This window comes from Podarcis pityusensis (genome assembly GCF_964106645.2).
Source record: "Podarcis pityusensis genome assembly, chromosome: 5".
In the NCBI taxonomy this organism is placed as follows: domain Eukaryota; kingdom Metazoa; phylum Chordata; class Lepidosauria; order Squamata; family Lacertidae; genus Podarcis; species Podarcis pityusensis.
In genome coordinates, this window is record NC_138032.1 from 69,445,753 (window position 1) to 69,457,800 (window position 12,048).

The following is a 12,048-nucleotide window of genomic DNA, read 5'->3' on the forward strand; positions in this document are numbered from 1 at the left end:
GGGAGCCGCTGAAATAAGCTCATTTCGTTTCGCACACAAGAGACAGCGGCAAACAACTTCTGCATAAAAGGTTATTGACTGAAAACTTTAAAAGCAATTTCAGCAAACTGAAATGGGGAAAAAAAACAGACCCCGCTAGAACACAGTCTATCTACATAAGTGTTTGGAACAGTGGCACCACCTGGTGGCAAGCAGGGACACTACAAACAACTAATAAAAGATGTCATATAGCTTCATATAGAATGCTAGGACTGTAGTTATGTTATCGTTTATTTATATAATCAAAATCCAGGCAGCCTCCAGGAGCTTACAGTAAAAATTTCATCTGTGCATAAAGGCAACAGAGGAAAGAAAGGGAAAGGGTACCAGGGGATACATATAAGCAAATGCAGATGTGTACAAAATCTGTGATTCTGTGTGTGTGAGAGAGAGAACGTAGGGGTTTTTTGTGAGAAGTGGCAAGTCAGGGGGGGAAACCCCACCACCACCAGATGTTGTCAGGCTAACTCCCATCATCCTTGATCACTGGATCCTTGACATGCTGACTGCGGCTGATGGGAGCTGGAGTCTTAACAGCCTCAGGAGAGCCAGAGGTTCCCCTTCCCAGGGGGGCACAGAGGACAACTGCCGAGCGAAGTCTACAGAAAAGGTGGGTTTAGAAAAAGAACTGACAGAAGACAGGTGGAAACAGCACACAGGGGTTTGCAGGAGAGAGCCCCCCAGCAAGGAAGAGCAGGCAGAGACAAGCTCCAGAGAAACAGGGGGCATTTTGATGCTCGAGTGAGATTTGGAGACGCGAAGGACACAGTGAGGTGCATGATGGGAAACAAGGGCAAAAGGTTCAGCCCTACTGAAATCAGCCAAGGAAAGCCGATTTCAAGCCCACCCATAAGCATGGTTCATTGGCCCAATAATATAGGCCTAAGGGCCCTCGATGCCTTTTGCCACCCCCTTTGGTTCTCACACTGCCTTCCCAAAGCCAGGTCAGGAGGCACTGGGCTTTGGGAAGGAGGCCTGAGGTCTCTGACAGGTACCTAGAGTTCTCCTTCCTCCTTCCCAAAGCCTAGTTATTGCTTTCCAAGCTTTGGGAAGGAGATGGAAGGGCTCTAGGACTCTGGCACCTTGTTTAGCCAGCTTTGGGAAGGCAACACGAGGGCCGGAGGGGGGTGTATGTGTGTCAAATTTAGGCCTTTCTCACCTCACCTGCATGACAAGGCAATGTGTGGCCTACAAGCACTTTTTGCGGCCTACCTCGTCTGAGAAGTTGGACCGCCCTGATCTAGCTATAGCTCAGCCAGGGCATGGATAAACAATGCTTTTCTTCTCTCTTCTGAAGTTCTTCAGAGCTTGCTGAGCGGTCCCTCCACAGGCTCTCTCTGGAGTCTCCACACAACCTGGATCTTGTGGCTCACCCTGTCTAGTTCCCGGAAGCTGCGCAGGCTTCTGCTATGAAGGTATTCCAAGAGGGCCGGCTGCAGAACGGTGATGGGAATGCTGAAGTTCAGGTGAGGGTACGTCACTCCTATGCTGTTATCCCTTGTGTTGCTGGCAACGATACCTGCCGTTGGGGAAAAAAACATTAGGTATTCCCAAACATCTGGAGAACCCAAAATCAAATTGCAAAGAAGTGGCTACTTAAACAAGTATTTGAGCAAGGAAGCGGGTGGAGAGGACCTTGAGGAAATCTTGTGCATCTAGAGTCTGTTATTTAAAAAGGGGATTTCATAATTCAGAGGAATAAAAGAGCTTCATCCTGCAGAGCTGCAACCTCTCGATTGCACATGGTTGCAATCGAGAGATAAAATCACTCCACAACAAACCTGCCTCCATGATCAGATACGGTTGGCAAGAATAAAAACCTATCAAGAGCGTTGCTACACACAACCAATTATCAAAGGCTCAGTGCATGTGCGGGAGAAAGTTGTGTAATGTACTTTGGCTTGGCAAAGACAAATGAGGATTATGAATCCTGCCATACCCAGGCATGCATCATTGGGATAAAGAACCCAGCTCCTCCTTGCATTTGATTTATGTGGCCTTTTCTGTAGCTGGTCCTAGACTCTGGAAAGTCTCTACCACGAGAGACCCATTTGGCCCAGTCCAATTCCCTGGTCTCCACTACCCAAAGACATTTCCTTTTTGCGGGCATTCAGCCTATTGAACTGCTGCTTTTAACCTGCTGGGCATGTAAAATGGGTTGTGTGAGCTCACATCTTTCTCTTCCCCTTCCTAAAACCCTCTGCAGAGGGTTAGAAGGCGCCCCCTCAACAGTGAGGAGATGCATTGCATGGGGCTGCATGGGAATTCTCTAAAATTGGGTGGTGGGATTTCGCTCCACCCTCCTCGCCTTGCAGCCACCATGGTGTTCCCCCCAAAATCTGCTAGTCCCCCCACACTTCAGAGAAGATTTTGAGGGTGGGTGAGGGCTGTAAGTGGGAAGAGAGGAGGGTTCTGCACTAGCAGAAATCCATCCCACGCACACAGAGACAGTGTTGGAGACCAACGTTGTTTAAATGTTAGCAGCCTTGAACAAGATTTCACCAAGTACTGCTTCCACGCTTAACGCAGTTCATTGCACACTAAGGACTAGGAACTTGCTTTCCTCACAGCAGCAAGTATGAGATTACAGGATTCCATACTTGCACCAATCCCTACGCCTACATAGTGAGATCATGGGAGAGCAAGGAACAAGGAGAAAGAGGCTGTACCTAGGAGTTTCCCACTGTGCATGGAGAACAGGGCTCCTCCGCTGGAGCCACCATGAACTGCACAGGTTGCCTGAAGCATCACAGGCTCATCTCCTACAGTGATGACTGCTGACAGGATCCCAGATGTTACCGATGGGCCGCAGGCCTGGCCAAAGACGCCAAAACCAACGATACTCACATCTTCTCCTGCATGAAGAGCACAAACCAAAGCAGTGAAAAACTGCACGAAAAGTCCACTTTGTATATCACAGAGAGATGGCAAAGCTCCCAAATCTCTCCAAGGAAGAAGACCCACAAATCGCTCTTACCACCTAACGGAAGTTGCTGTTTGTGCTTTCTGTTTCCCTGTTTCTTTGCAACGTGAGAAGCAGTTCTGAGATGCACAGTTCCCAGTGGAGGGAAACAAGACAAAATCCTACAAGAACCCTCAGCAATAACTCCAGGAGAGCTCAGAAGCAAGCCACAACGGAAGTCAGCAAAAGACTTGCCATCAACACTTCATCCCCATCTTCCTTGGAGACTGTGATCTATGGTGCAACATTAGACTAAATCTCTTTCCAAGCAGGTGCTGGTTTTAACCTTTAAAGCCCTATATGGCTTAGGACCCTCGTACCTACGGGACCGCCTCTCCTGGTATGTCCCACAGAGGAACTTATGGTTTTCAAATAAAAACATCCTGAAGGTCCCAGGCCACAGAGAGGTTAGGCTGGCCTCAACTAGAGCCAGGGCTTTTTCGGCTGTGGCTCCAATCTGGTGGAACGCTCTGTCACAGAGCCAGTGTGGTGTAGTGGTTAAAAGCGGTAGTCTCCTAATCTGGGGAACCGGGTTCGCATCTCCGCTCCTCCACATGCAGCTGCTGGGTGACCTTGGGCCAGTCACACTTCTTTGAAGTCTCTCAGCCCCACTCACCTCACAGAGTGTTTGTTGTGGGGGAGGAAGGGAAAGGAGAATGTTAGCCGCTTTGAGACTCCTTAAAGGGAGTGAAAGGCGGGATATCAAATCCAAACTCTTCTTCTTCTTCTTCACAAGAGACTAGGGCCCTGTGGGACTTGACATCTTTCCGCAGGGCCTGCAAGACAGAGCTGTTCCACCAGGCCTTTCGTCAGGGTGCAGCCTGACTCCCTCCTTTGGCAATCTTTACAGAACTTAAGCTTAATGGTTGCCACCAATTGGATCTTAAATAAGTTTTATAATGAATTGTTTTTAGAATGTTGCACTATTTTATTGTTGTTAGCCGCCCTGAGCCCGGCTTCGGCTGGGGAGGGCAGGATATAAATAAAATAATTTATTATTATTATTATTATTATTATTATTATTATTATTATTTCCAGTGACTTCCTAGACTTCCCAAAACAGGAGCATTGTATTGCAAATCAGAGTTTAATTTAATAACATTTAATTAAAAATGAATGAAGTACAGAAAGCAACGGCCCTGCTTGCCACAGGCAACATATTGTATTGATTTTCGTCACTTGAACTGAATCCACCATGTAATTCAACTATTCACAGAATTATAGAATCACAGAATTGTAGAGATGGAAGGGACCATGAGAGCCATGTAGTCTTAACCCGCTAAAATGTAGGAATCTTTTGCCTACTGTAGGGCTTGAACCCATGACCCTGACATTAAGAGTCTCGTGCTCTACTGACTGAGGTATCGCAGCTGTCCCTGTGTGGGAGGGGGGAGGCACAACGGGGACATATTCACACCCCAAAATGGTTTCAAAGCTTAGACTTTGTACTTGCTCAACAGAGGTTACTCAGGGGAAGGAGTCTAGCAAGATTTTTTTAAAATACCACTTTCAATAGAACAGCCCATATCAAAATGATTTAGTAGGCAGAATGTTATAGGGCCTTTGGTTGATTCCCCACAATAAAACCACAAGACCCAATGGGCAGTGACCCAAAGGAGATGGGCGGAGTGTCCGGTTCTCACCTTTGTAAAACTCTGACGCCAGGGCGGGCTCTGTGGAAGTGGGCAGGTCTTCTTCTAATTCTACCAGTGCCACATCATAGGGAGAAGAGTCCTTGGTAGCAAATACCACTTTTCCTTTAGCTACAGAACTCCTAGGAGCAAACAAAAGAAAGCGTTAAGGAGACAGCAGATACAGATATTTGCAATAAGCCAGGATTTTTGGCATTGCTCAACTGGCCTAACTATTAAGCTGATGAAATCCTTTGGGAAGGTCTCTTAAACAAGTGCTGTCAGCATAAATGAGAGCCAAGCCACTATGTTTTTCATGATGCCCTGCGAAGTGTGTTAGAAACAGGTCTCACTGAGTTATCCACATGTAGGTTGATCTGCACATTCAGAAATAGTCAACTTACCTAGTGGAAAACATACATTTCCCACAACATGGACAATCTTGACTCCCCAGAGTGCATATACAGTGGTACCTCGGGTTACATACGCTTCAGGTTACAGACTCCGCTAACCCAGAAATATTATCTCGGGTTAAGAACTTTGCTTCAGGATGAGAACAGAAATCATGCAGCGGCAGCACGGCGGCAGCAGGAGGCCCCATTAGCTAAAGTGGTGCTTCAGGTTAAGAACAGTTTCAGGTTAAGAACAGACCTCCAGAATGAATTAAGTTCTTAACCCGAGGTACCACTCTACTTGGAAGATGCACACTGCTGGAAATATGCCTAGCCATGTATGAAACCATCGGCGTTATGGGCACACAAAAAGTGCCCCGCGTGGCTCTGTAAAAATATGAAGCAAACAGAATTCCTTTTTAAAGGAAGTGTCCACTATATTGACACTCAAGTTTATTATCTCTTTCCAATTCACAGGTGATGGTTTCTCAATTTCTATATAGTGCACTGAATGGGGATTCTAGGTGCTATGTGATTTGCTTCTCTATAAGATCAACATCTGGCATATACCCAGACTGCTCACCCCTGTGGCTCCAGCCCACTAAGAAACCCAGGTCTACACTGTTGACTGAGCAGCGCAGGTTTGAATGCTCAAGTGTCAAATCTTGGAGAGACTAGAAGATGCAGCAAAGCAAACAGAACTTGACCTCAGCATCTCTCAATACAGGTGAGAATCCAAACATACTTTCCGTGGCTGGGCTGCAACCTAACGCAGACACTTGTTGCGCCGTTGGCCACGTGTCGACAGGTCAACACCAGTCTTGAGTTCACGATCACGCCAGATCCCCAGGTGAGGCCCCGTTCCACCAGAACCACAGCAGCCAGCATTTGCTGATGTGGTCCGTCTCTGGCCACCATCTTTCCGTGAGACTTGGCCACAAGTTCCAAGGGGTTCAGCCACGTTTTCAGAGCCCGGTGAGGCCCAGAAAGGGCGCTCCGGATGCAATGTAGAATACTGTTGACGGCACAAACCAGAGTTAGACCAACCCATTCGCTGGATTTCCAGCAAAGCGGAGCTACGATTATCCCAACCAAGTGAAGGCCAGTTTCTGATAACGCATAGACGCCGCCCCCTTCGGTGCCAGGCAAGCAGCGAGCGTCGGTCAGGATTAGGGCGTTGCTTTCTCCGGAAGTGTTGCTCACGATCCCTTTGCTGAGGGTGTTCATGAAGATGTCCGGGCAAAAGGAGCCAAACGGGGAGCCACAGGCGAAGACCGGGTCTCCCTTCCTCAGCGTTTCGGCCGCCACGCAGCTCACCCCGCCCACACCATGGGAATCGCCATCCAAGATCCTCAGCAGGGCAAACCAGGGCAGGAAACGCGCCTCATCTTCCGGGGCGCTGGATTCCTCTTCAACTTCCTCCTCTGAGCCAAAACGCCACTGTTCAGTGGAGCTGAAGACTTTGGAGAAAGCATCTTGGAACGCCACACAGGGGAGCATCATGATGAGTTCGGCCTTGTGGCAGCGGAGGCCGCTGGGTGTCTCGTGCCAATTTGAAAGCGGGTTGAATCTCAAGGCTGGGGTGTTTCCCACCAGATCTCCACCTAGCCAGTTCCTACTGGGAGCTTTAAGACTGCATTCTGCTGGCCTCAGCACTTGGATCTGGATGTCCCGGGGGAAGCTATCAGGGAGCAGAAATCGGCTCTGGGCCCAGTCTTGGTGCTCGGCTGGCAGGAGGAAAGGAGAGAAGACGGAGCCATGACAGAGGACAATGGCCGGGTCCGGCGTCAAAAGGACGCCGCTGCCACTCCAGGGTCCTTGCGGCACAGATCCGCGCGCGTGAGAAACACGGACGACACAGCCAGCTTTCTCTGCTATCAACCGCAGAGCCTCGGCCATTGCGGGGAGGAAGAACGCGTTTCCTTAGCAGCACCGGGAGAGAAATCCGCTCGGCATGGTGGGAAAAGTAAGAGCAGCTCAGGAGGGGGATCAGAGCCTTACAGAGGGAGGGTGAAGCTTCGAAGTTGTGCAAGAGAACTCGGGCGAAGGAGGCAAGTGGGGATGATCCCCACACACCCCTGGGATCTGTTCGCTTAGCTGGAAAGAGCAGGTGCAAAACTCACGGAGATCCCCTTCTCCTGGGCGCCCTGCGCGAACAGAGGGCAAAGTCCTAAGGTTTCGAAAGCGCGCGAGTCAGCGGCTGCAGCCGGAATCAGAACGGAGCCGAGCGAGCAAGGTCAGGTGGGCCAAAGATCCCGCTCCTATTGGCTGCTCTGCCCGGGCAAGCGAGCCGCGGTTGGCTGCAGAGGCTCGTGCTGCGGACGTCCTCCGCGATTGGCTGCTTGCGGCTCAGCAGGAAGATTTCCTGGCAGGATCGGGAGCTGGTTGGTTGGGGCGGGGGCGGGGCTAGGGGGAGAGCCGCCCAAGTAAAGCGAAGCTCGCCGCGGCACAAAGCCGTGATTTCATAGGATTGTGGAGTTGGGTGGGAGCCACGGGGGGTCATCTAGTCCAACCCCCTGCAACGCAGGAATTTTTTACTCAGGAGTAAAAAAAGCACATATATTTGCCATGCCCTTAAACAGGCTTCCTCAGACTCGGCCCTCCAGATGTTTTGATACTGCAATTCCCATCATCCCTGACCACTGGTCCTTCTAGCTAGAGATCATGGGAGTTGTAGGCCAAAAACATCTGGAGGGCCAGTTTGAGGAAGCCTGCCTTAAAGCCTTCTTGTTCCTTGTGTCACAAATGGGTTAAGTAAAGGGGGGGATTTAACTGGCTGCCTTTGCTCTCTTATGGGAGAGGCTGGATGGCAGCCTATCACGGCTGCATCAGTGAGGTTCCTGCCTTGCAGAGGGCTGGACTCGACTAGAAGACCCTCAGAGGTCCCTCCCTGCCAACTCTGCGATTCTGCCATCATCCCACAGGTGGTGCAAGTAGACTTAAACTACTCTTGAATTTGTTGAAAATAAATTAATTTTATAATCATACACAGGTTTATTTAATATTTTTTCTAAATCTACTACCTCTGTGAATTTTGACTTTGCCCACAAAACTGCATAGAACAGTACTATATTCTCCAGAAATTTTAAATGGTTTAGTTAATGATGCTATCATTGAGTAAACGTTTGTCTTTTCATAGAATTGTAGACTTGGAAGGGACCCTAAGGATCATCTAGTCCAACCCCCTGCAATGCAGGAATATGCAGCTGCCCCATATGGGTTTCGAACCTGCAACCTTAGCATTATCAGCACCACACTCTAACCGAGCTATCCAGCCATCAGATTTAGAGTCTTTCTACCCCTTTAATTTTACAGAAAACAGGCTATAGTACTGTTGTACTGATAATGTTTAAAGTAGCACAACAGTTGTAGCAATATGTTAAAGGTTACATAGAAAATTATCAGTTTCAGAGTCAGACTCATAAGTAGTAGCAGTTGCCAGGACATCACCATTTTTGCCTCTACATAGCTTCAGACATTATTGAAATATCGCAATGTTTATTTTGATATTGAAAAGCAGGTATTGCCCACCCTAATACTGATACATCGCCCAGGCCTAACAGCCATGATTCCCTCCTCAGGGACAATATTCGGCAGTCCTTTCCTCTTCACAAATTCTCTGGCCACACCTGCAGCCCAGGAAGTCCCCTTGCTCACATCCACTACTGATGCTTCCCTGATGTTAACCCTTGAGAGCCAAGCACACAGTGGGTGGGGTTGAATCTACCAGTGCTGCAGGACAGCTCCCCATGCAACAGCTTTCTGCCTGTCAAACACAATAAATCGAGAGCGAGCTGTCGCGGGGTCCAGCATCACATTCTCATTTATCCACTTTTGTTCAGTCAAAGTCTCTCTCAACTTCCTTAGTTCACCTTGCAGCGATGCACTCTCTCTTTGGAGAATTCCTGATGCACTGCACTGAGCTCTGAAGAACCGGGTGGAGCCGGAAACTGAAATTTGCCCCTAATGCACCTGTTATTTCCAATGTCCTGCAGCAGCCCAGCTAGAAACTCCTGACACTTCGACTCCAGTTCATTGATTAGGGTGCTGATAGGGGAAATCTCAAAAGGGACGTGGGTGGCGCTGTGGGTTAAACCACAGAGCCTAGGACTTGCTGATCGGAAGGTTGGCGGTTCGAATCCCCGAGACGGGGTGAGCTCCCATTGCTCGGTCCCTGCTCCTGCCAACCTAGCAGTTTGAAAGCACGTCGAAGTACAAGTAGATAAATAGGTACCGCTCCAGCGGGAAGGTAAATGGCATTTCCGTGTGCTGCTCTGGTTTGCCAGAAGCGGCTTAGTCATGCTGGCCACATGACCCGGAAGCTGTATGCCGGCTCCCTCGGCCAGTAAAGTGAGATGAGCGCCGCAATCCCAGAGTCGGCCACGACTGGACCTAATGGTCAGGGGTACCTTTACCTTTACCTGGGGGAAATCTCAGAAAATTAAGCCACATAGCTCTTCTTCCTCCTTCCCAATCCAGCTGGGTTAACAGTTGTTTTTCTTTCTCAAGAAACTGGTGGAGCTTCTCCAATTCCAACACAAGCTTTTGCTTCTCAGCTTCGGTTTTTGCCAGAAGATCCTAGCTTGGCTTCCCTACATGTAATTTAAATGACAAAATCTTGTGTCTCTCTTCTTCCAGAGTTTGCAAACAGCGATGTATTTTCTCCTGGTGAACTGGAGCAGCTTTCTCTATAGGAATCATGCTGTGATCTTTATGCACCCTGGACCTGTTGCAAACCACGCAGATGGATGTTTGATCATTTTTCGCAGAGCTTCAGGGGTTCCTGGTGTCTTTTGCACAGCTTTTGTTCTCCTTTGCTTGCCGCATGCCGCACTGCATGGCCAACTCTCTGATACTACACAGGTGCCTGATGGGCTGGAGGTTCAGCCAGGGAAAGCGCTTTCTGCAATGCAGGCAGGCAGAACACATTTGCACTAGGCCTTTCGCAGCACTGGGCAATGTGGTCCCAGCAGAAATTGTGCCTGCAATCTATGGCCATCATTGGGTTCTGAAAACAATGCAGGCAGATGGAGCAGGTGGCTTCTCATTTCAGGTGTTCATGTTTATTTTAGTTCAGAGGCTCATGCAGTGTCTTGAGAGAGGGGGGGATAGCTCAGGCCCCACTTTGGGTTAAAAATTCCTGCATTGCAGGGGGTTGGACTAGATGAGCTTTGTGGTCCCTTCCACTTCTATGAGTCTATGAAATATAGACATTAGCTGTGGAGGTACTCTGAATCCACTCCCCATTTTAGGAAGAACTTGCTTTAGATGCTTTTAAGTTGAAAAGCCTGTATTTTATATTTCCTCCCTCCATGCCTGTCAAACTGTTTTTACTCACCTCCCATAATTTCTCCTCCCCATCTCCTTTCATACTTGTATTTTTATCCCCTGCCTTGAAACTGTCACATCTCCCTGCCATTATTTAGTTCAGTTGCTAATTGTCTTATTAAAAATTATTTTACCTCTCTATATGTAATTCCTTTTAATGCCTCTGGCTGAACCCTTTTTTTTTGCAGAGGAAACCTCTCTGCCTCCTGACTTCTCAGACTCCATTACTCACCCATACTGGCAGCGGGTCCAGCTGCAAAATTACAGCCCAGCCAGGCTGTTGCTAGGCAACACTGGTTTGCACCAAGCACATGCACAACTTTCCTTATCCCCTGCATTGCCTAGCATTGGCTGAAAAAAACAAACAATTTCCTAATTTTTAAAAAATGCAAGATGTCGCACTACTACTAGGAAATTAGAGCAGTAGATTCTATTCAAGCTACGCATAAACATGTCCTTTCTTGCATTTCCTCTTGCTCTTAGATATGCATGCTTTCAAGCAGCAGAGCAGGTTGGGTAATCTGTGTGCCGTATCTGCCACAACAGAATTTAAGGAGCTGCTTGAGGTTGCAAAACGTAGTATTTACCGCAGTCTCTTTATCCATCAAGTTAGTTAAGGTTGGGGCAGGGAGATTCTTGTGCCGGCCTTCCCCCAATATGGCCTGGGAGAAAATGCAAAACTTTTAAAGAAATGCACAGAATGAGATGGTCGCAAGGATCTTACTCAAATAACATGTATGCGATGAAGACAATGGCCTATTTGAACAGGTTATTAACTCTTTTCGTTGTTTTTTTACTAGGGGCTGTGCTCCTGCTTGCTCCACCCCCTCCATGCAACTACCAAGCTCCCTTTTCACCTTCCCTGCCATTTCCAGGCTTCCTCCCCTCTCTTGTGCAACCCACACACAGTACACAAAACAACTGGCAACATCACCTCCAGATCTTCCTCCCTCCCTCTCGGCTGCAGCTACTAAGCACTTTTTTCACCTTCCACCCAGTTATGAAAGAATGTACATCTAAGAGCAAAAGCTGCAAGAAAGAATACTTTTTTTTTGCATATCTTAAATAGAATCTACTTTAATTTTCATTCAAATGGCCACTTAAGTAATAGCAACTAGCTGAAATATACAAACAGAAACTGTACCAGTTATACGCTTGTTCAGGCTCTACTTCTGTGTTAACTTCTGAATTGGGCTTTAACCTGTTAATGAATTTTCAATCTCGTTCTTTTTAAGCAACTCCACATGCAGAAAGGGCTTCCTTTTCCTTTATAGGTTTTCTTCTGAACCAACCAGCTAACCTAAACATGCTTCAGAGCTTCACATGCCAGAAAATATATTATTAACTCCCTCAGTTACGTAATTGAGCATATTTGGTGGCTAACACTACTATGTGACATACTTTCTACTACCTTCAAGTCACTTTTTTATATTAAAACCATTCATCTAAAATGCCATTATAGATCAGGAACTGTACACCATTTATCACTAGTTTATTTTGTGAGCATATGAACTTCTAACGTATTAGGATTATGGCCAGACTCAGTCCACTAAGTGTGATGGGTTGTTCTTGGTTTTTTTTTATTAAAAAAACTTTATTAAAATGTTTTGGATACAGACAAACCTTCTCTGCAAACATGTTTCACGTTTCCAGAAATGGGAAGTTAAAACATTTTGCTAACAGAATGACATGTTCT

At 47.6% G+C, this 12,048-nt stretch overlaps 1 protein-coding gene and 2 pseudogenes across 3 annotated transcripts; all 3 read right to left on the minus strand.

The window, feature by feature from the left end:
- Positions 1 to 252: 252 nt before the first annotated feature.
- On the minus strand, positions 253 to 7,214 carry TYSND1 (trypsin like peroxisomal matrix peptidase 1). Its single transcript, XM_081004727.1, has 4 exons — positions 5,770 to 7,214; positions 4,645 to 4,775; positions 2,709 to 2,894; positions 253 to 1,558 (listed from the first exon to the last, which is right to left on the minus strand). The coding sequence occupies exons 1-4, from the start codon at positions 6,921 to 6,923 to the stop codon at positions 1,341 to 1,343; spliced, it is 1,689 nt and encodes a 562-aa protein (XP_080860853.1). The 5' UTR covers positions 6,924 to 7,214; the 3' UTR covers positions 253 to 1,340.
- Positions 7,215 to 8,465: 1,251 nt separating this feature from the next.
- Positions 8,466 to 9,334, minus strand: LOC308476828 (tripartite motif-containing protein 10-like; annotated as a pseudogene). Its single transcript has one exon. The product of its transcript is annotated as a tripartite motif-containing protein 10-like (transcript).
- Positions 9,335 to 9,416: 82 nt separating this feature from the next.
- Positions 9,417 to 10,588, minus strand: LOC308477647 (zinc finger protein RFP-like; annotated as a pseudogene). The gene is made up of 2 exons: positions 10,585 to 10,588; positions 9,417 to 10,064 (listed from the first exon to the last, which is right to left on the minus strand). The product of its transcript is annotated as a zinc finger protein RFP-like (transcript).
- Positions 10,589 to 12,048: the final 1,460 nt, after the last annotated feature.